Here is a 23780-nt window from a genome sequence, read left to right as displayed (position 1 = left end):
TTCTAGTAGATTTTGAGTGGTGTGTATATAATTTATTTTTGACATTTACCACTAAAAAGATTGGATATTTGTTGGAATTTGTGGAATTCAGCTTAATGAGGATTGTGGTCCTCCTGGGGTGGTTGTAAGAGGAAACACAAGTAAATTAGCAGTTTATTTTCTCTGTTTCTGTGTGTATTTTGCCTAAAAATAACTATTGTTTTTTTCCCATTAATACTAGGAAATTAAACTTACATATTTGGATCACTTTTTTTTTAATGCTCACTCATGCCCTTGATCATTTTAGAAAATAGAGAATTTTCTAAAATTCATTGAATGACATTCAGGATCATTGAAATTCTAGCTTCAGCTTCAAAGAGGCTTTTAGGTGAGACACACAGTGACCCTGGCTTAATGCCTGGCCCTTGGTCAGTGCCTAACATGTAATATTGTTAGTGAGCCTTTCTAAGAGAGAGAAGGAGGTGTGAGCAGTCAGGAAGGGAAGGAGAGTTCCTCTCACCTCTTATTTTTGATAGTCATATGTCTGACTGGTTAGCGTATTTGCCATTTCAGTCATTGGTTTGGCTTTGGTCATAAATGATTGAAAAATGTAGAATTCCGTTAGAATAAGAGCATTTTTAATGCAGGGTGGTAAATACAGTATTAGGCACAGGTTTACTTTTTAGATTTGAAGGTATTGTTCTTTATTATGTGCTGCTTGTGAATGAATATTAAAAATCCAGACCAGGTTAACTTTTTTCTTTATTCTCTTCCCCAGTTAAATAAAAATAGCTGCATTGATCCACAAAGCCACAAAGCCACAATGTGGCAAAGCATCCTTTCTGAGAGGTGAATGTTGCTGAATGAAGATGGCTGACAGAGGCGGGAAGATTCTTCCAGGGCCAGTGTACATCGAGGTGGAGTATGATTACGAGTACGAAGCGAAGGACAGAAAGGTTGTGATAAAGCAAGGGGAACGGTACCTCCTGGTGAAGAAGACCAATGCTGACTGGTGGCAGGTCAGGCCAGACGAGAGCTCCAAAGCGTTCTACGTGCCGGCCCAGTACGTGAGGGAGGTGGGTCGCCGAGCCCTCATGCCGCCGGTGAAGCCGGCCGCGGGGCTGCCGAACCACTCTGTGAAGACGGCGCAGAGTCTCCACCTCCAGAGATCTTCGGAGAATGTGAACAGGTTGCCTGAGCTGTCAAGCTTTGGGAAGACATCCTCGTCTTCTGTTCAAGGAACAGGTCTTGTTCGTGATGCCAATCAGAATTTTGGGCCCAGTTACATTCCAGGTCAGACCGTCAACCTCAGCCTGGACCTGACCCACAATAATGGAAAACTCAACAGTGACTCACATTCTCCCAAAGTTCCTGGCCAGAATAGGACACGCTTATTTGGTCACCTTCCCGGTCCGGAGTTCTTGGAGGTAGAGAAAGCTGGCTTCCCCCAGGAACAGTCTTGTGATTCAGCGGGAGAAGGCTCGGAACGGATCCAGCAGGATTCAGAGTCTGGTGATGAGCTGAGCAGCAGCTCCACTGAGCAGATAAGGGTAAGACCGACCGACAGGCGGTGATGGAACGCTTGTGCCACCTGCAGAACCATTTGATTATAGGTGTTATTATCTTATTTTAAAAAATTTACTTTATCAAAGTATGGTTGTGTTAATTTCTGCTATACAGCCAAGTAACTCATGTATACATATATTTTTTTTTCATATTTTTTCCATATTGTTTACTACAGGATATTGAATGTAGCTCCCAGTGCTATACAGTAGGACCTTGTTTTTTACACATTCTTTATTATAGGTGTTATTTTAATTAAAATCTTTGTAAGACTTAAGAATTGTTTTGCTTTATGTTTATTTTCAGAGTACATAGGTTTTTTTTTTTAACTTTATTTTCAGAGTACTTTTTTTTTTTAATTTCAGAGTATTTTTTTTTTACTTTATTTTTATATTTTACTTTATTTTCAGAGTACATAGGTTTATCCAGAGTGAGAGAGAACATGGGAAATAACTTTTTGGCTGATGGAGGTTCACTTTAAGGTTTCCCTAAGTATTCCTGTTCCTCTGTAGGACTAGAACTGCCCCAAGTTTGGACACTTTTCTTTTACTAGAAAATTTTTGTTTTCTGACTGCACTTACTCCGACTTGTTTTTACTAAGTCTTCAAGTAATAATGAAAGTAAGGGAAAATGTCATACGAATACTAACTCTTCTTGTTTGAAACTTGTTTATTAACTTTGAATATTTAAAAAATACATATATATATATATTTAGAGAGAGAGCGAGCGAGCTTACACACATTTATCTGTTCGAGCACTTTTGTGTCTTAAGTGTCTTGGAAAAAATCTTGTAACTGTGGTTTGATTCCACCCCACCCCCCCCGCCCCGCCGCTGCCCTCTTGTGTGTTGTTTATTTTGAGATTAGTTTGTGCCAGTTTGTCAAGTAAAGTGAAGTAATTTTAAAAACATGCATGAAATTGAAACTTGAAAGTATTTAGAAAGGTTTACTATTAAGTGAATTTGATAAGTTTTGGGCCTATAGCTCTGTTGTAAGATCTCATCAAATTAAGTCAGTGAATAATTGTGAGGCTGCTCTTTGGTGTGGTCTGATTGTAATGAAACTAGTATGTTCTTTTTCTTTTATAGGCTTTAATTTTTCTCATGACTTTCTGAATGGAGGTAGGAAAAAGGGACGGTTCTCTAGAAAATCCTGCGACACTTGAGGTCAAGGCAGTTACATGGAGAGTGCTGTCAGCTTATCATCCTTTGTCTTAGTCTTTTCTTCAGTCCTTTTGTGATACTTTGATGTAGAATATACAGCGTATTCTGGAATTTTTCTGTACATGACTCCTTATTGCGCCAGTTGCACTTGGGAAAGGCATGTGTTATTTTTTCCATCTGGCCATCACCACTGTTTCACACTTGAACTTACGCTTTGTGTGTGGACACACTAGAAGCCCTCTGTCCTTTTCACTGTGCTCATCTTAAATTCACTGTGTAGAAGATCATGCCTCCTGATGTCACATGGACTGTTTGGAAATCCTGTTAGATTTCTCTAGACAGACCCTGTCCTAACTCTTCATGGCAGTTGTTTTAAACCTTTTCCATTTTATTCAGTTCTCTGATTCACCTGCTTTTCCCTGCTCTCTTACCAGAGTCTTTCCTCCTATGTCACAGCAGAAATGTAAGCCTTGGAATGGGAACTGCTTCTGTTTGGGAATGCATGCCCAGCAGTTAATTGAGCTGATTTCAGATTTGAATCTGGGTCCATCTCTCTCTCTCTCTTTTTTTTTTTTTTTAACTTTACAATATTGTATTGGTTTTGCCATACATAAACATGAATCCGCCACGGGTGTACACGTGTTCCCCATCCTAAACCTCCTCCCACCTTCCTCCCCATACCATCCCTCTGGGCCATCCCAGTGCACCAGCCCCGAGCATCCTGTATCATGCATCGAACCTGGACTGGTGATTCATTTCACATATGATATTATACATGTTTCAATTCTGTTCTCCCAAATCATCCCACCCTCGCCCTCTCCCACAGAGTCCAAAAGACTTCTGTACACCTGTGTCTCTTTTGCTGTCTCGCATGCAGGGTTACTGTTACCATGTTTCTAAATTCCATATATATGTGTTAGTATACTGTATTGGTGTTTTTCTTTCTGGCTTATTTCACTCTGCATATCTCTTAACAGCTGAGTGATGATTGTGGCAAATTGCTTAATTTCTGTGTATCTGTTTCCTCCTCTTGATGTGGGGATCACAGGTGAGTTACTTTGTACCTCACATGCTTAGAACTGTGCCTGGCCTGTAAGTAAGTAGGTAGGTCTCTACTAATGCTTGGTAACTTACTCCCAGATCTCCTGGCTTAAAACAGTAAACATTTATTATCTCACAGTTTTCTGTGGGTCAGTCATTTAGAAGCAGCGTATTTGGTGGTTTTAAAGGCTTAGGGTCTCTCATGAGGTTGCTGTCTCATGAAGGCTTGGCCAGGATGGGGCAGCTGCCTCTAGGATGGTCACTCACACGGGGCTGGTTGGACCTCTCTGCAGATACTTGGATATTGCATCTTGCTTTTCCCTCAGAAGGAGCTGCGTTGTCTTCTTATGGTCTGATGTTGGAAGTTGCATGCTGTCACATCTGACCACACACCCTGTTCTTTGTGGAGGAGACCACGCAGGGTGTGAGTGTCAGATGCTGGGCATCAGGGGCCGGCTGTCCCGTGTGCATTCAGTATCAGAGCTGTCCTCCCTGTTGTTGTTGCTCTTGCTGTTATTTCCACCATGACACCTATGCGTGCATCTGTGTCAGCAGGCGTCTCTCCCAGTGCAGGCAGTGCAGGCATGGCCTCTCCTGTCGGAGGGTGGCCTCTTCATGTTTGTTCCCTCTTTTTCAGAAACTGCTTGTCAAACATTGTGTACTGGTGTGCTCATGCGGCTTTAAGGTCTTTATTTACTAAGTTTGTCCCTTCAGCGTGTAAATTTGCTCACTTTTTTCTGTTTTAATAAAGCTTTTCAGTAATACCTTCCCCTCCGAGGGTCACCTTCCCCTCTTTACTGGCAGCGTCTGGGAAGACTTGCATGTGTTTACTTCTCTGCATCTGCTCATTTCCTGCTGCTTCCTTAATTTGTTCTCGAATGGTTTCAGCACCCCATGTAAACAGCTTCCGCTGAAAGCTACCCATGGTCTCATTGTTGACCAGTTTACAGACACTTAGAATATTTTTATATATAATCAGTACCATGATTACAGTGAACAATGTGAATAATCAAAAGGCAGTGTAAAGCAACTTTTCATCGAGGCATGTCGCGTAATCCGTTGTGTGCATTGTACTGATCTTGATGGCTTTGTGCTTCTGCACAGCCGTGAGCCCCTCCAGTCAGTACCCACACGCCCACCCTCCATTTTTCTGCTAGGAGATTTCCATTTTTCTGACGTATTACCATTGATCAATCTCCTTTAATTAAACTTTGCATTCTGGGAAGATTGTAGCTTCTTAAGCAATTGTAGGAAGTCATATGGAGGGATTGCCCGTGCCCGCTGTCCAATACCTGCAGTGGTGACATCTTGGATAATACCACGGTTGAAGTATCGACGTGGGTACAGTCAGATGCTGACCATTTCCATCAACAAGAGGACCCTTATCACCACACCCACTACCCCCCACCCCCAATGCTACTTAACCAGTAATCTGTCCTTCATTTTTATAACACGGTCATTCCAGGAGTAGTATATAAATGGACTTAAAGCCTATTTAACCCTTTGGGATTGACTTTCATTCAGCATAACTCTTGAGAGATTGATGCAGGTTGTTGCTGTGTCAGTGTTCTTTGTGTTGATGGACGAGTATTCTGTGGTATGGATGTGCCATGCTTCACCTCACCTGTTGAAGAGCATCTGGGTTTCCAGTTTCTGGCTATTGCCAACAAAGCTGCTACATGTAAACATTCCTGCACAGATTTTTCTGTGAATTTACCTTTTTATTTCTCTGCCATAAATGCCCACGAGTATAATTGCTGTGTGCATGTTTGATTTTTCAAGACACTGCCAAACTGTTTTCCAGAGTGGCCGTACATTTTACATTCATACCATTAAGAGCAGTGCTTATGATCTGGGTTCCCTGCATGCTCAGCAGCATTTGTGTTGTCACTTTTTTTTTTCTCTTTTTTTTGCTCCACTGGGTTTTTGTTGTGGCACGTGGACTTCTCTCTAGTTGTGGGTGGGCTTAGTTGGCCTGGGGTGTGAGGGATCTTCAGTTCCCTGAAATAGGGACCAAACCTGTAACCCCTGAATTGGAAGGTGGCTCCTTAACCACTGGCCCCCCAGGGGAGCCCATGTCACCTTATTTTAGCCATTCTGTTAGGAATGTGGTAGTAGCTTGTGACTTTGATTTGCATTTCCCTGTCATTGACCCTCTCTCATGTGCTTATGTGCCATCAGTAGATTCTTTTCATTCCGTGTTTCTTCATGGTTTTTGCTTTTTTTTTTTAATGTGATGGTATGGCTTTGTGTATATGTTTTGGTATTTAGATATTTGTGTGGGACATGACTGAGCAACTGACACTCTCACTTTCACTTTGGTATTTATCGTGGTTTCAGTTTGGGAAATTTCTATTGACATATCTTCACGCTCACTGATTCTTTTCCCATCCATGTCCAGCCTACTGATCATCACTTCACAGGCATTTTCTCTGTTACAGTGCTTTCGTTTGTAGCATTTTGTTTTTTATTTTGTCTGAGATTTTCCACTCCTCTGCTTGAATTACTCATTTCTTCTAGTATTTTGTCTACTTCTTTTACAGCCCTTAAGATATTAAAAGTAGTTATTTTGAATTCCCTGTCTGATAATTTCAGCATTTGTGCCATGCCTGAGTTTGGCGCTACAGTGTGGATGGTGTTCTCAGTGCCTTTGGCCGTGCTTGTAGTTTTTGCTGAGAGCTAGATGTGTATTGGTGGGTGATAGGAACGAAAGTAAATAGGCCTCTACTGTGCAGTGTTAGGTTGCTGCTGCTGCTAAGTCGCTTCAGTTGTGTCCGACTCTGTGCGACCCCATAGACGGCAGCCCACCAGGCTCCCCCATCCCTGGGATTTTCTAGGCAAGAACACTGGTGTGGGTTGCTATTTCCTTTTCCAATGCATGAAAGTGAAAAGTGAAAGGGAAGTCGCTCAGTCGTGTCTGACTCTTTGCAACCCCATGGACTGCAGCCTACCAGGCTCCTCCATCCATGGGATTTTCTAGGCAAGAGTACTGGAGTGGGGTGCCATTGTCTTCTACAGTGTTAGGTTAACCTGGCTAAAAATTGTTGTTGTTGTTTAGTTGCTAAGTTGTGTTCGACTCTTGCGACTCCATGGGCTGTAGCCCACCAGGCTCTTCTGTTAATGGGATTTCTCCAGGCAAGAATACTGGAGCGGGTTGCCATTTTCCTTCTCCAGGGGACCTTCCCTACTCAAGGATGGAACCCACATCTCCTACATTGGGAGGCAGATTCTTCTTTACCACTGAGTCACCTGGGAAGCCCGGCTAGAAATTGGACTGTTTTTAATGTTTGATGTGGGTATCAGAGGCTTTAACTTCTTCAGGTCTCCATGTTTTTGGCCTTTTCATTAGGGAGAGTTCCACAGTAGTGTCTGGTTCCCCAGTAAATCTCTCTGCTGCCTTCCTGGCTGGGGGTGCTGAAATGCCTCATTACTTGCCCCACGTGACCCCAGTGACCTCCTGCTCAGGAAGGGCTCCTTGCCACTCGGCAGTGGTGGAAGCTCTGATTCCTCACTCAGCCTCCTCTGTGTGCGTGTGTGTGTGTGTGGTGGGGCTGAGGGGAGGTCTTGTGGCCATCCTGCGGTGACCGCCCTGGTTACTTCCCCTGCCTTCTCTGACACCACCTTGGTGGGGCTTTGGGGTGTTGTCACCACTGGTGGTCTGTGGGTGAAATCGTTGGTTTGTTCTGTGGCATTTGGCCGGACTATAGTGGTAATATCCAAAGCTTTCGGTCTTGCTGGTCTTCCCCTTTCCTGGATCTCTTGCTCCATCTGGAGCAGGGATTTGTTGGGGCTTTTTTTGGTCAGCGCCTGTTGGTGTTTCTGGATTTGCTGACTTCCTTCTTCAAACTTGGATGGATGAAGCCACAAGTAAGCTCAGGGAGCTCATCAGCATGTGGTTCCTTGGGTCCTGAGGTCATAGGAGGTTTATCTTCTCTCTGCCTTTGAGTCGTCTTCTGTTTGTTTTTATGTTTTTATTTATACCTAAGTGAGGAATAGGATAAAGTACCTTTCTTTCTTTCCCCCAGAACTGGAAGTGATTGGAAAGTTTTTAATGGTAGTTTTAAAGTGTTGTAAGTGTTCGTTATCTTGACCACCTAACAGTCTTGGTTAGAGGGTGTGGCCTCTGCACTCAGCAGTGGCTGGGGAGGGTTCTCTCATCATAAGCTTCCACTGTACTTTGGTGTGCTCATCACACTTCTGCTTGTTCTCTTTCTTCTCATGAGTCAGTCTATACGGAGTCTCCAAGGCCAAGCTACCTACTGTGTCTTGTTCATTTCTGTATTTCCGGTGCCTAGGATAGTACCCGGGTACCCTGAAGAGGGAAATGGCAGCCCACTCAAGTGTAAGAATACTGTGGACAGTATGGATGCCTGGGAAATCCTATGGACAGAGGAGCCTGGTGGGCTACAAAAGATTTGGACACAACTTAGTGACTAAACAACAGCAATGACGCATAGTAGGTGTGCCAGATGTAACGATGATCAGTGTTTAGCTACAGATACATGGAAGGGGAGACCTGGATTAATATGCCATCAAAGATGCATGTTTCTGTTTGAAGTCATTTTCTGTTTGAAAGTCATCCAGAAGTGCTGTGTGACCTGTGACACAGCACAGGGTTTATGAAGAATGTTATTAGAGAGGTGAAATTGGAGGTAAAAAGCTGTGATGCAATATAGAGATTCCAAAATTTGAGTCAAAATCATAAAATTCAGTTCACTGCCCCACTCCCCATTAAAATAGACACATCATACGCAGTGTCTTCATCAGAGCACCATTTTTTTTCTGTCGTGCCGTGTGGCATGTGAGATCTCGGTTCCCCAGCCAGGGGTGGAACCCGTGCCCCCTGCAGTGGAAACGCAGAGTCCTAACCACTGGACTGCCGGGAAAATCCCCAGAGCAACAAGTTTTTAGGTCATTTCAGAGTTTATACTAACGGTTGATCTGAAGATGAAACTGAAAAATCAGTATTAGTTCAGTGCTCCAAGCCTTAGAACAGCTTAAAAAGAGTGCACTTTGCTCCTAATGTCCTATTTTTCTCTCATGATCTCATTAATATTCCTTTAATATGTGTCTTACCAGCCTTGAGTGTCAAGTTTCCTGATTCCCTGTAGTTCGAAAATGAGGTCTAAAGCTGGAGAGTCGAGATGGTAGACTTTCATCTGTGAGGCTAACGGGATGCCAGAGGGAGAACGATGACTTTAGGAAGAAGGCCAGAATGCTGTCTAGCTTAGAATCATGTTATTTTTAAAATACAATATGAATATTTATGATGACTGTAAATCTGGTAATGTTTAAATTATGTTTATAATAGCTTATGTTGGCAGATACATTTATAGAAAGAATTTCTTCATTGACAGTGCCAACTCAATGTATTTCTGCCCTCTGAAGTCTAATATTAAATTAATCTGGGAAATTTTATATATGGAGCAGTTCATCAACATTTCAAGATGTTATCATTGTGTACTGGGCTCATAAAATCACCTCTCTAGTTTGTTATAGATTTAAGCTTTGTGTCTGGTTGAAAAATATTTAAATATTTCCTTTTAGTCTTCATTCCCAAATTATGTGGACTGTTTATATAGATGTTTATTGTATTAAAAAATACAAGATTTTAATTATACATGCGTATGTACAGCTGTATGTTTACAAACTAAGAACCATACTGTGTGTGCAGTTGCACTCTAGGGAATATTTAAAAGATACAAACAGAATGTTTGTTAAACAAAGAAGAATGCTGAGAGATGTAATTTTTCAGGCTAATTGGATTTTTTGGTTGATTCAGGATTAGGTATATAAAAGGTTTCAGTGTTTGTAAGAGATTTTCCTAAATCTGTTTCCACAAAGATGGTGCTGAATCTAAACACAGATATAAATTAGCTTTGTATGGCGCCAGCTAATAATGTCCCCTTTCATCCAAATCCTCGTTTGCCGTTGGTAGGTCTTTCTGTCAAGTCCTTCCCCTGCCATGGTGCTGGAACCAGGACTTAGTTGTCTTAAAATTTGCTGAAATGCTGCTTTGTCACCTGCTCAGACTCACCACAAACTTCCTGTTTAATTTATTGCTTTACAGCAGTTTGGAAATTAGAAATTTTAGGAGATTTGGGGACTGATGACTTCTGCTAGGGAATGGCTTGACTATGTTTTGGTGAATTTGCCTGAAAACCTAATCTTCAGTATTTATATCATAATTATCTTTGGTCAAGTGTGAATGAAGTTCAGTGTCTTACTTAGAAAGCAGTTGGAATTGTCCCTTGAGTACTGTTGTTGTTATTATTTTAAAATATTTTCTTGGCCGCAATTGAGGGCAAGTGGGCTCTTAGTTCCCTGCTCAGGGACTGAACCCATGCCCCTGCATTGGAAACTTGGAGTCCCAACTACTGGTTTGCAGGAAAGTCCTCCCCCCTCTCTTGTTTTGGGTATTGTTTATTTTAGTTTTTAAATTTAGGGCAGTGTGGTGTCTGGACTTAGAATGGATGTGGCTCTCGAGACTTGAAACCTGCTGCTGTGTGGTTGTATGTCCACGGGCAGGTCCTGAGCCTCAGTTTTCTCATCTCTGGAAATGGAGCTGGGAATTGGGCCCCAGCAGTCGCCGCTCGCAGGCTCTCGTACAGACTCAGGAGCTGTGGCGCATGGGTTCAGTTGCTCTGTGGCATGTGGGGTCTTCCCAGACCAGGGGTTGTCCCCTGCATTGGCAGGTGGATTCTTAACCACTGGACCACCAGGAAACTCACCTCATTAATTTTCTTATCCTGTTAACTTATCGTAGCAAGTAGTAATGTGGTTTGATTGACATTTCAGTTTCATTCCATTTCTTTGACTGTCCCTTGCTTTGAGCATATAAAGTACTAATGGGTGGTAAGAAGTAAAGGAAAAGGATTCTAATAATCTGCAAAAATGATCACCACCTCCACACAATGGAGAGTTGTTTGTATTAAAATGGAATCATATTTCAGTAATATCTTAATTAGTGACATTCCTGAGAGTGACAGGATCAGCAGTGTTTTTTTTGGGTGGTATTGTTAGTTTGACTTTTTCCTCTGCAATCAGCCTGATCACAACTATAAATAAAGAGCCACGTTTAGGCAAAATTGTGAGGTTTTCCACTGCGGCATCCTTTTGGCTTTCTTTTCTTTATATTTTCCTTCTCTGAGTAGTGTTTGGGAAACACCATCTTCTGTTTCTGCTCTCTGGGATGATCATCTGTCAAACTTTTCTACTAAATCAAAACAGGAAAGAATAAAAGTTTTTTTGTTTGGTTTTATGTACTTGACTACATACATGTTCATACACAGTCCCAGGAGTCTTATTAGAATTTGATGGAAAGTGAAAACTCCTTTCTCAAGTAATGCACACACATTTACACCTAATTTTGCTCTAATTTCATGGTATCCAGAAACCCAGATTATTAAAGTGAAGATTTTGGACAAAGTAATTATGGAGTGAAAATTGATGAATCTTCTTTAAGGAAGTTTAGGCATAAATGTCTAATTACGTGGAAATTTGGGAGTGAAACTAGATCTGTTTGAAGTTACAGATGGGTCAAACCTGAAGGCAAAATTAATTGAGATCTCTTAGGATGACTGCTCTCATTCTCCTTGGCATGTCTTCTGTTCTCCAGGAGAAGAGCACCTGCTTCTAACTGTTGGGGGTCTTCGCTCAGAAACTGCTGGTATTAGAAAGTAAATGCTTTATTATCTGTCATTAGCTTCTTTCTGGAACAGAGTCTGCTTAATTTAGCATTGATCTGTTTACTAGGCCCCTTTCTCCTGTTTGGTTGCATCCTTTCTGGAGCATCTAGTGAAAACCATAGGCCCTCTTTCCAATAAAACGCCTGCATGTATATCCATGCATGCCCCTGGGCTTACAGTCCACAGAGAACTTCTTACATTCTCCTCCCTTTCACATCTTTCTTGACCTTTTTTTTTTTTTTTTTTAACCTTTTCCTTTTCTAAGACAAGTCGGTCTCTTCTTTTAGTTCAGTTGAGCTCAGTCTCTCAGTCGTGTCCAACTCTTTGCAACCCCAAGGACTGCAGCACGCCAGGCTTCCCTGGTCTCTTCTTTACCTTTCTTCTAACCTTTTCTTGTTCTTCTATCTCATGATTCCTAGATGCATTTTGCCTTTTTTCTGCTTTAATTTTTGTCTATTAGTCAGAGCTTAGGGGTAGAAACCCAACTGTGTCCTGTTTAAGCAAAACTGAGTTTATTGACTCACGTAACAAAATTGCAGGAAGGATTTATTTATGTAGGTGTTAAGAATGATTGGAACTAGGGCCTTTTCACCGTCAGGATTCTTTCTTTTTTTTTTAATTTTTGGCTGTGCTGGGTCTTTGTTGCTATGTACAGGCTTTCTCTAATTGTGGTGAGTAGGGGTCTTCATTGCAGTGCACGGGCTTCTCATTGTGGTGGCGGCTTGTTGCGGAGCATGGACTCCAGGCGCACGGACTCAGTAGTTTTGGTGCATGGGCTTAGTTGCTCCACGTCACGTGGGGTCTGCCTGGACTAGGGATCGAACCTGTGTCGGGGAAGGCCTGTGAGGATTCCTTTTATCCTTTCTCGCTCTCATCTCTGATTCTCTCTCCACGATGCCGTCATTCTTCCATACAGACGTCTTCCACATGGCTGTAGACAAGTTGCTGCTGGGCATGAGGGTCACATCCTTAGTTTTTCTATCAGAGCATCTGTTTCTCCTCCCGTAATTCCAGTTCAGAAAATCTTGGAGAAGGAATTGACTTGGCTTGGGATATGCTTATGCTTATGACCTGGGCATGGTTGGACCCTGCCCAAACGGCATAGATGAAATCTGAGGAAAAGCACTTCCCCTAAAGTGGCAGACGTGCTGTTCCCAGAATAAGGGAGAGTGCCAGGCAAGCAGATAATAGTGGGCGACCACATCCTCTTCTGAGGTTGAGTCTTGGGTCTTCCTACTTCATGCTCATTCTGTGCCAGCTCAGTCACCAAGTGCCGTGAAGGCCAGGGGAAGAGCTGGCCATCACGCCGTTACCAGGCTGATTCTAGTCTGGCACAGGACGAGCAACGTAATATTCCCTGTGTATGTGTCCTACTCTTCAGATTGTCGTCTTTAAAGCCAAAGATTGTATCCTGCCTATTTCTGCCAGCAAACTACTGACAAGATACAATACAGTAAATAATCTGTGTGGTGAAGGCAATATTGAGTTTTTTTTTTAATTAAAAGAACTTTAAAAAATGTTTTGGCCATGCTGCGTGGCACGTGAGATCTTAATTCCCTGACCAGAAATCTGCAGTGGAAGCACAGAGTCTTAACCACTGGACTGCCAGGAAAGTCCCAAGGCAATACTGATTTTTTTTTAAAATAGCAATTTAGGGGAATTCCCTGGTGGTCCAGTGGTTAAGAGTCTGTGCTTTCACTCCCGAGGGCCTGGACTCAATCCCTGGTCTGGAAACTAAGACTGTCAAACTGTGCCATGCAGCCAAAAAAAAAAAAGGTGGGGGGAGCAACTTAAAATGCTTAATATGATATGTCTGTAATTGATAATAGATGCACTTGTGATAGTTAAATTTTGTGTCAGTTTGGCTGGACCATGCTGCCGAGATATTTGGTCAAATATTATTCTGGATGTTTCTGTGAAGGTATCTTTTGGAATGAGATTAATATGTAAATTGGGAGACTCTGAGTAAAGCAGATTGTCCTCCATTTTGTGGGTGGGCCCCCTCCAATCAGCTGAAGGTTTTAATAGCAGAGAACAGAACCTCCCCTTGGTAAGAAGGAATTCTACGGGCAGACTACCTTTGAACTCAGCTGCTCCTCTTGCCTTGGTCTCCCAGCCTGCCTTACAGGTTTTGGACTTGCCGAACCTTTACAATTTCATGAGCCAGTTCCTGAAAGTGAATCTCTGTGTCTACCTACCTACCTATATCCATCTATCCATCCATCCATCTATTATCTGTCTGTCTATCTTACATCTTGTAATTCTTTTTGTGGAGAACTCTAATACACAGGCTATAGCCATTGACTGCTCCAGGCATACATCATCACAGTTAGATCCAGAAGAAAGGCCTGAACTTAATATGTGAAATCCTTTGCAGGGACGTCCCCCCTTAGCTTAATTACTCTTGTACTCATCTACGGACCAATTGCTCTGGTAGGTGGGTTGAGCACTCTTATACATCAGCCCCTTCACAAAGAAGGTTTGAGGTGTGCAGGTAGTGTAATTGGCATTTCCATCAGAATCTCATCTTTTGGTGGAGAGCAGATAATCAAAGAAAGGATGGTGCTGGTGCCTAGGTCCTAGAGGCTTACTTAGTAGTCAGAAGCAATAAATGTTCATATGGTACAATTATTTGCTGTACATTGGAATATATCTATCTTGGAATGTGGAATGATTGCATTCTTTATGTTTTGGAATTCCTGGGTACTATGTAAGATCGATTGGATATAAATTTCTTCACATCTGTAGACTGGTTCTGATAGTCTTTAATGCATGAATTTTCCAACCTATGATTTTAAAAAGTCTTAGACATTGTTTAAAGATTAAAATCACAGTATCAGTTGACTTGAGATTTTAGAAATTCTCTGTCTCTTTAGATACATGTATGTATACACACACAGACATAATTTTAGTATGATAGTAGTGAAGCAGTAGAAAAAGATGGTTGAAAAGTTGATATAATTGTAATAGTCATTAAAAAAATGTGTACATTAAAAATGTTCTATGTTTTCACCCTGTTTTCTTTCTCGGAAAGAATTTGTTAATCTAGGTGACATAGCAACAAAAACAACAGATGTGGAAACATTTTTCCTTTTTTTTTGAGAAAAATCTCATCTGTATGCGTAGAATATCTTTAGCAATTGCTTTAGTAAATGCCAGACAGATGGTGTAAACTCAGAATGACTCCTCAAACAATTTTATCACAACAATTATTTTGAAGCATATTATAACAACACTTGAGCTCAGATTTCTGGGAAATCATGAATGTAACTAGGTACATAAAGAGGGAAAGGACTAGGCTTCTAAATCAGAGAAATTTGTGTCTATGAGATGCTTAATTTCTAAAGCCTTCTTTTCATAACCTATGGTTGAATACTATCTGTTTTTCTGTCTCATAGAGTGGAATTCAGTAACTTAAAAGTGGTTGAGGTAGATGAGTGATAGGTTGGCCTTAAAAGAGAAATAGAAAAGTAAAGAGCTAGAGGGAATTCATTGGTACCAATATTACAGTGAAAGGGGATGACGGAAGGAGCCCAGTCATTGTTAGCTGGGCATCTTTGCTGTGTTATGTGCTGGAATAGATGGTTACATGTGTGGTTGCTTCACAGCTCTCTTTTTACATTGAAGAAACAATTGCATATTTTCAGTTTATGAAGTCATGGGAGTATTTATACCCTTAAAATACTTTAAAATAATTATATCAAAATCCTGACTTTGATTGAGCTGTGTGAGTTTAACCAGTCAGTTTTTTCATGGAACACCAATTTTACTTGAAAGAATGGCTGACAAACTGCTTATTCACAGAAGGGCGTTTGTTAGACATTTTCTCAAAAATGAACAAAGTAAGGCTGTCTCTTAGGGGGAAAAAAAAAGGTTTTTGTTGCAAATGATAAAAACCAAGATTTCAAGTGAAAATTAGAATCTTGAAAACTTGCATCTGCTACCATGAACTTATAGTTTTTCAGTTTGATGACTTACCTGATGAAAGTGATGATATTAAGGATTTTGTGTTCGGTTTTTGTTTTTGATATCATGTAATGAAATGTTTCAACATTTGGAAAATAAGATAAGCCTAACTCAATGAATTAAAAATTTTCAAATGACCAATGCATGATGGATACAGGAATCTTTCAAGGACTAGGTAGACCAGTGGGTTTTAATGTGACAAAGTACTAATAGTTAATTGGTGTGATTTTATTTAGTTATTAAAAAAATTTTTTAATGTCTTTTTTGGCTCACGGGCATTCTCTAGTTGTGGCAAGTTGGGGCTACTCTCTAGTTTGTAGTACACGAACTTCTCATTGTGGTGATGTCTCTTGTTGAGGAGCACAGACGTGGCCTTCAGTAGTTCTGGTGCTCAGACTTAGCTGCTCTGTGGCATATTGGCTTTTCCTGGACCAGGGATCACACTCATGTTCCTGGCATTTGGCGAGTGTATTCTTGACCATTGGACCACAGAGAAGTCCAAATTGATGTGATTTTAGATTCCACATTGCAACGAACCTTTAAGAAACTACTACTCATTGAGTTTTGGAGAAATGTCAGAGAATGTCCACAATTACCTGGAAAGCCTGTTAAAATATTTATCCTTTTATTATCTGCATAAGACCATTTTTTTGTTTGTGTACTTCAGCTGGAACAACACATTGCAAAGATTTAATGTGGAAGCATATTTGAGAATCCAGATAATGAAGAGATTTGTAAATGTAAAATGATGCTGTTTTCCTCACTAGCAGTTTTTGGGAGACCATTGTTATTTTTCTAAATACGTATTCATACTAGCATGTGACAGGTTTATTATTTTGAAATAAATTTAACAACTAATTTAAAAATTTGCTTTTAGTTTTAACTTAAAATACTGTACATCAGTAGATATAACCTGTGTGAGCAAAAGCTCTTCTGTATCCCAAATAATTTTTAAGAGTGTAAAGGGGTTCTCAGACCAAAATGTTTGAGAATGCTATTTTGGTGAAAGGGTGTGCACGTAGCTCAGAGAAAGCAGTATTTGATGGAGGCCTTGAGGGATTCTTCTCCTTAGAATCAATGCCTTTATGTACAGTTCAGGGTATATGTTAATGGTTCAGGGCTTGATGATGATATGATTTTTTGGTTAAATGTTTAACAATTAGGCTAGAGACATGTTGGCTAAACTATATCTCAGTTAGACAGATGAATTATTTGTTAAAATCTATTATCAGTAAGTTTGGTAAGCCAGATAGTCAGTGATCTTTTAATCATACAAAGAATTAAATTTAACTTTTTGTTGTAAATGTATATGGAGTATTATGAATTATAGTAATATTAAAATGTTGGAAATTTTTTTGCATTAGAAATGGTTTATACTTACGTAAAAAATTACTTACAGTGTACATAAAAAAAGTCCCGTCTCCCCAAGGAGTGCACAGTATGAAAATTATCAGTTTCAAGATTGGAAAACCTTGAATATGTAAAAATAGAAGTGAGAAGAAGTGAAAGACTTGTGTCTCTCTACGGATGGAAAAGAGGAAGGAATGATTTCCCGTAGTCAGAGTGCTGGAAGTTTTTTTTTCTGTGTGTGCTGAAGTTAGAAACTGGAAAGGTTGCCAAACGGACAGGGGGAGGGTGAGTTTGCCTGTGTGTCAGTTAGGCTTGATACGCTGAGCAGAGATGCCTTCATCAGTGGTGAGACTGTTTTCCTGTACTTTCCTATAAGATGAACTCAACATTTCTCTTCTTTTATCTGTTTAGCTTGTTGAATTAACATTTGAAGCAAGTTTGGGCAAGGAGATAATTAACATGAGTCTTAGGGAGTAAATAAATATGTATTTCTCATTGCAGTGAAACCTCAATCAGTTTTTCTGAGGAACAGAAATTTTTGCCTAATTGAATAGCCAGCATCCATGTTTCATTCATCACTGATTAAAGGCTTTCTACGTGCTGAAATAGATGCCATGTCTAGTCTGGCTTCTGCTTTTAAGGAGCTCATAGTTTCGCATATTTCAGCTCACTCTCCAACAGAAGTAAAAGCATATGAAAGGTTACCAAGCCTTTCTTTAAAGAATCAGACTTTTGTAGGCATCATCATTATTGCGATTCATTGCCTTTATAGTAGTAAATTTATTAGTTTGTAGTGTCTCCAGGACATATGCAGTGTTACTTTTGAAGAAAAAAAAAATAATCATAGTATCAGGTGTCGTTTGTATAATTCTGCTAAAGTGGAAATGTTGAAAAATTCCAGGTAACAGTTTTGATTAGATAGGCTCTGATTACTATAATTTTTTTTAAGTGTAAATGTTTACTTTTCTATATGTCTGATTAAAAAAAAATACATCTTAAACCAAAAAACTTGTTTCTTCTACTCTGTGATCTGTTTATTTCTGTGTTCACTATTCTGATATTCACTTAAAATCCTACAGATGTGGACTTATTCTGATGACTCTTAAGTTTCGAATTTTACTTTTTGGCCGCTTAATGAGCGCCCACAGCATACGTCTGACCTTATTTATCTTTCTGTCTACTAACTTTTCCACAGATGAAGACCCTAGTCGTGTTAGTTGTAATCGCATAAGGACCCAAGTGCATCATCTGGCGGAAGGTCCTGAGAGGAGGCTGCTTGGCCTCCCTGTCTCTTTGAGAAACTAGTGGAGTGGGAGGCTGTCCCGTCCCTGGCTTGGGAGAGCAGACAGGTGTAGTTCTGTAGACAGAAGAGTATGTGAAGCTCTTTTTTTTTTTAAAAAAAACAAAACCTGCTTATTTATTTTTGACCGCAACTTGAGTGGGTCTTCATTGCCATGTGGGCTTTTCTCGAGTTGCGGTGAGCAGGGGCTACTTTCTAGCTGCAGTGTGTGGATTTCTCATTGCAGTGACTTCTCTTGCTGCAGAGTATGGGCTCTAGGCAAGTGGGCTTCAGTAGTCATGGCTCCCAGGCTCTAGAGCACAGGCTTAATAGTTGTGGTGCATGGGCCTAGTTGCTCCGAGGCACGTGGGAATCTTCCCAGATTAGGGATTGAACTCATGGCTCCTGCACTGGCAGGTGAATTCTTTACCACCCAGCCAGGGAAGCCTGTGAAGCTCATATTTGAGAGAAATGGGAAGGTGTGTCTTGGGAGTTATTTTATCGTTTCCAAGTGATTGTGATTTTTTTGTTTGTTACTTCAAAATACTGAAGAACCTTGAAAATGGATCTTGAGAATTATTTTTTGGCTTAAAACTGTCTGCTACTGCTAAGTCGCTTCAGTCATGTCCGACTCTGTGCGACCCCATAGACGGCAGCCCACCAGGCTCCCCCGTCCCTGGGATTCTCCAGGCAAGAACACTGGAGTGGGTTGCCATTTCCTTCTCCAGTGCATGAAAGTGAAAAGTGAAAGTGAAGTCGCTCAGTCGTGTCTGACTCCTAGCAACCCCATGGACTGCAGCCTACCAGGCTCCTCCATCCATGGGATTTGCCAGGCAAGAGTACTGGAGTGGGGTGCCATCACCTTCTCTGTAAAACTGTCTAGTGCCCCGTATTTGTAGATGCTCAGGTATTGAATTATGTAATCCTAGTGGAACATACTTTCGCACTGTTAATTATCCTGCTTTTATTTTGCATCATAAAACTTAGCTGGAGAGTTACCAACATTTGGAACTTGGATTTTTCATAGTGTCATGGTGCAGCACCCATGATGACACATTTGTTCTGACGAGTATAAGTGAGAATATATTGATGCTTCTGGGGATGAGTGGGAGGTAATATTTGAAATCGGAACTGAGTTGAATGGTTGCCATGCTCACAGAGAGGAAACATATTATTTAATTAGTTAAAATATTTGTTGATTACTTTTGCTGTGTTCAGTTCAGTTCAGTCGCTCAGTCGTGTCTGACTCTTTGCGACCCTAGGAACTGCAGCCACTAGGCCTCCCTGTCCATCACCAACTCCCGGAGCCTACCCAAACCCATGCGCATTGAGTTGGTGATGCCATCCAACCATCTCATCCTGTATCGTCCCCTTTTCCTCCTGCCCTCAATCTTTACTGTGTTAGGTTAAGATTTACAAAAAGTATAGAAGAGTATTCTCAAATCTTTTACTAAAAGATAAGCAAAATGAAATTAAAGTGAAATAACTTAGCACTTAATATTTCTTAGTGTTTTTCTGTTTGTAACTTTAGGGAGAGAGAATGTGCCAGTTATTAAATTTCAAAATATTTTACGTAACAAAAGTATTCGTTAAACACAGCTCTAAGAAGTTAGTTGGGACAGTATAGGTAGTGAGTAATAGCCTGGACTTTGAAATCAAACAGACCTAGTTTTAAATTGTAGTTCAGCAACTTCCTCATGAGGAGCAGTTATGAAACTCGTGGGTGCTGAGAACATTAATGAGATGAGTAAGTCAAGTGCCTCAAACAGAGTATATGCTTAGTAAATATTCATGTCTATGTATTTTTGTTGTTGTTATTGCGAAAGGAAGATTTTATTGAAAAAAAAAAAAAGACAGTGCAAAACTCTGGATTTCTATTTGATAATCTTCAAAAAAGATTTTCTAACTTCTAAGGAGGCATGCCAGTTTTTTAAAAAAACATGTGGTTGGCACGTTGGTTTAGAATCTGATTGGAATGTGCTTCGTGTATTTCGTATACTGTATTGGGTCTCTTACATCTGTGGGCCCAGGACATCTATTCCTGTGAGGGATAATATGATTGTCTTAGGCACATTTTTATTTTATTGTTTTCCCAAGGAACTCTTTTCTGTCCTGTCAGTCAGGATGTATTGAACGTTTCTTGAATGAATAAGCAAATGAAGGAGAGCATGAAAGACCAGTTAGATCAAAAGACATTCCCTGGTGGCTTAGATGGTAAAGAATCCGCCTGCAGTGCAGGAGACCTGGGTTCGATCCCTGGGTAGCAGAGATCCCCTGGAGAAGGGAATGGCTACCCACACCATTGTTCTTGCCTAGAGAATTCCACAGACAGAGGAGCCTGGCAGGCTACAGTCCATAGAGTGGCAAAGAGTCAGACACGACTGAGCAACTAACACTAAGTCAGTGAAGGGGAGCCTGAAAGACTAGTTAAATCAAAAGATATTAAAAAGTATTACTTCTCAATTCTGTTTCATAATTAACATCAGTTCAGTCACTCAGTCGTGTCCGATTCTTTGTGGCCCCATGAATTGCAGTACGCCAGGCCTCCCTGTCCATCACCAACTCCAGGAGTTCACTCAGACTCAAGTCCATCGAGTCAGTGATGCCATCCGGCCATCTCATCCTCTGTTGTCCTCAATCCCTCCCAGCACCAGAATCTTTTCCAATGAGTCAACTCTTCCCATGAGGTGGCCAGAGTACTGGAATTTCAGCTTTAGCATCATTCCTTCCAAAGAAATCCCAGGGCTGATCTCCTTCAGAATGGACTGGTTGGATCTCCTTGCAGTCCAAGGAACTCTCAAGAGTCTTCTCTAGCACCACAGTTCAAAAGCATTAATTCTTCGGTGCTCAGCCGCCTTCACGGTCCAACTCTCACATCCATACATGTGTTGTCAAACAGAAATCTTCACGGGCCAAAGTCTTATTCTTGTTTTTCCAATTTTAGCCTGTAATATACTTCCAAAGACTAGTTTTTGTGTGCTTGTAGTACAGAAGTTTTTTATAGCTTGTAACTGTTAACCTTTTCTGAAAATTCATTATTATATTTATAATTTTAATAAAATGTTTACCCGTTAATGAAGGATAGAGGTAGTATAGGATAAGACAGGCAAAGAGCCAGATTGCCTGCGTTCAGTGTTCAGGTGGATCGCGTTTTGGTTGTCTAAACCTGGACAAGTACTTGAATTTTTCTGGAAGTATTTCTCCCTCTGTAAAATGGGACTTATCATAATACCTCTGTCATGGGGTTTTTATGAAGATTAGTGAATTTATATAAGTTCTTAGAATACTGCCTGGTCCACAAACTATGTAAATCCTTCCTAGGTGTACTCTTAGTGATGCTGCTGCTGCTGCTAAGTCGCTTCAGTCGTGTCCGACTCTGCTACCCCATAGACGGAAGCCCACCAGGCTCCCCTGTCCTTGGGATTCTCCAGGCAAGAACACTGGAGTGAGTTGCCATTTCCTTCTCCAGTGCATGAAAGGGAAGTCGCTCAGTCGTGTCCGACTGTTAGCGACCCCATGGACTACAGCCTACCAGGCTCCTCCGTCCATGGGATTTTCCAGGCAAGAGTACTGGAGTGGGGTGCCATTGCCTTCTCCACTCTTAGTACTAGATAGAGCTATATATTTTTGACTTTTTGATTAAAAATAGAAAAATAACAAAAGCCTAGTTTTATCATGCAAGATATAAAATTTATTTAGCAAGTGAATGGATGAATACAAATCATAGAAATATAGTTATCTGATCAAAATATTAAAGCTGGAACTTAATTACTAGGGTAATTTGATGTAGATACTTACATGTGTATGTCTATATTTGATTATTTTCTATGAAGTGATGTAAGGCTATGTTTTCTAGATAAGTATTTTTCTAAAACCATAACAAGGCAGAATATTGAAAACAGAATCTGCAGTGTCTTCCCTGTAAAAGAAGTTTGGACACATCAAATTAAGCAATAATTTTTTTCTTTTCCAATTGTATCAAGATATATTTGACATACAGTACTGTGTAAGTTTGATGAAATATAGCATGATGAAATGATTACTACATAATGAAATGAGTGATCACAATAAATTTAGTGAACATTCATCATCTTATGTAGATACAAGGTTAAAGAAAAAAAAATGAGTTTGATGAGAACTTTTAGGATTTACTCTTAACTTTCATATATAACATACAGCAGCATTAATTATGTTAATTAATCATGTTGTACATTACATTCCTACTGCTTTTTTATCTTACAACTGTAAGTTTGTACCTTTTGACCACCTTTTCCAGTTCATCTCCCCCCCAACATTCCCCTTCTGCCTTTGGTAACCACAAACCTGATCTCTTTGCCCATGAGTTTGTGTTTTGAAGTACGATTGACCTACAATACTATGTTAGTTCCTTGTGCACAACATAGAGATACTTTCAGAAATCACCACTAGACAATAGTTTTTTGACACCCTTGAGAACAGTTGACTTTTAGTAGAACTGTTAGATTTTTTTCATACATATTTGTTAAATATTTTAATCATTTTTTTAATTTGGAAAGGAAAACACTGATGGAAAAGAATAAAACAGGAATCATGGCTTTAGATTTACTGGAATAATACAGTCACGCGTGCATTCCTTAAATATTTGTTGAGCACCAGCTGTGTATCTTGTGTTGTACAAGGTTGTGGGTATTTGATGGTGAGCACAGAGTGTCTCTTTTAATAGAGTTCTACTTTGGAATGAATACTGGAAACCTGTGTGGAATGGTAGATCATCTCTATTGCTTCCCTCTTCCCTCCCGGAAGAAAGTTTTGATTGGACGTTCCCTGACCTCCAGGCATTGCTAAAGGAGAGATCTGCCGGAGACCTTGCAGCAGTGTGTGGGAGCCACGGAGGAGACGGTGGAGTGACTCTGGTAGCGATTTTAGTTGAAATTATTTGATACAAAAACTGCCAGCCTCCTGTCAGTCTGTTAGTCTCTGTTGACTTTTGTTTAAGCTGGAGCCAAATGTAAGCATGTTAGGTGATTTGTGGGGATGCTAGTAGGATAAGGCACCGAACTGGGCGATACAAGATAGATGGTGAAAGGAAAAGCTTACAGGGAAGGATAAGTTAGACAAGTGAAACAATAAATAAGAAAACGAGAGATTCTGCACTTAATTTTTGTGACTATTTGACTTAGGCTAGGTTCTAATAAAGTTAAATGTTTTAAATAAGATTTTCCTTTCTTTAAAGGAAACCACTGAAGTTCTTTGTGATAACTCTATTTTCGTAGTTAAGCAAGGGAAATTTTCTTGTCTTTGAAATAGGTGTTAAACTACCATATAAATTAAAAAAAAAAAGAGTTGATGTTCACTGTTAACAGGAAGGTGACACATAGCTGAAGATTGCATTTTCTCTTCATCCTTTCTGAGGTCTTTATGGAAGGAGAATGTCAACCTTGAAGATAAATTTTGTAATTATTTGAAGTAATTACTTGGGAATAATGCAGTATAGTGCATATTCATCTAAGTTTTGTGTACTTAGTTTTAATAAAATCTAGCTTTCAGTGGGGGAGGGTGTTGACACATGAGTTGGCAGACTTTCTCTGAAGAGCCAGATAGCAAATATTTTGGGTTTTGTGAGCTGTATGGCCTTAGTCACAAGCATTCAACTCTACTGTTGTGAAATAAAGCAGCCAGAGACAGTGGGGACAAAGGAGCATGGCTGTGCTTCAGTCAAGCTTCATTTACAAAAACAAGCAGCAGACTGGATTTGTTCCATAGTTTGCCTGTC

At 40.4% G+C, this 23780-nt stretch overlaps 1 protein-coding gene across 8 annotated transcripts in view; it reads left to right on the top strand.

The window, feature by feature from the left end:
- The window catches only part of ARHGAP12 (Rho GTPase activating protein 12), a 122036-nt gene that overhangs the window by 17906 nt on the left and 80350 nt on the right, over window positions 1-23780 (top strand). For all 8 annotated transcript variants that reach the window (XM_040248062.1, XM_040248059.1, XM_040248058.1 and 5 more), the window contains one exon: window positions 758-1529. In XM_040248062.1, the coding sequence (XP_040103996.1) occupies window positions 843-1529 (687 nt within the window). In that variant the 5' untranslated portion in view covers window positions 758-842. The remainder of the gene's footprint in view (window positions 1-757; window positions 1530-23780) is intronic.

The sequence above is a fragment of the Oryx dammah genome, unplaced genomic scaffold, assembly GCF_014754425.2.
Source record: "Oryx dammah isolate SB20612 unplaced genomic scaffold, SCBI_Odam_1.1 HiC_scaffold_10, whole genome shotgun sequence".
NCBI lineage: Eukaryota > Metazoa > Chordata > Mammalia > Artiodactyla > Bovidae > Oryx > Oryx dammah.
The sequence above is the reverse complement of the archived record's forward strand: the minus strand, read 5'-3'. Positions and strand labels throughout refer to the sequence as shown.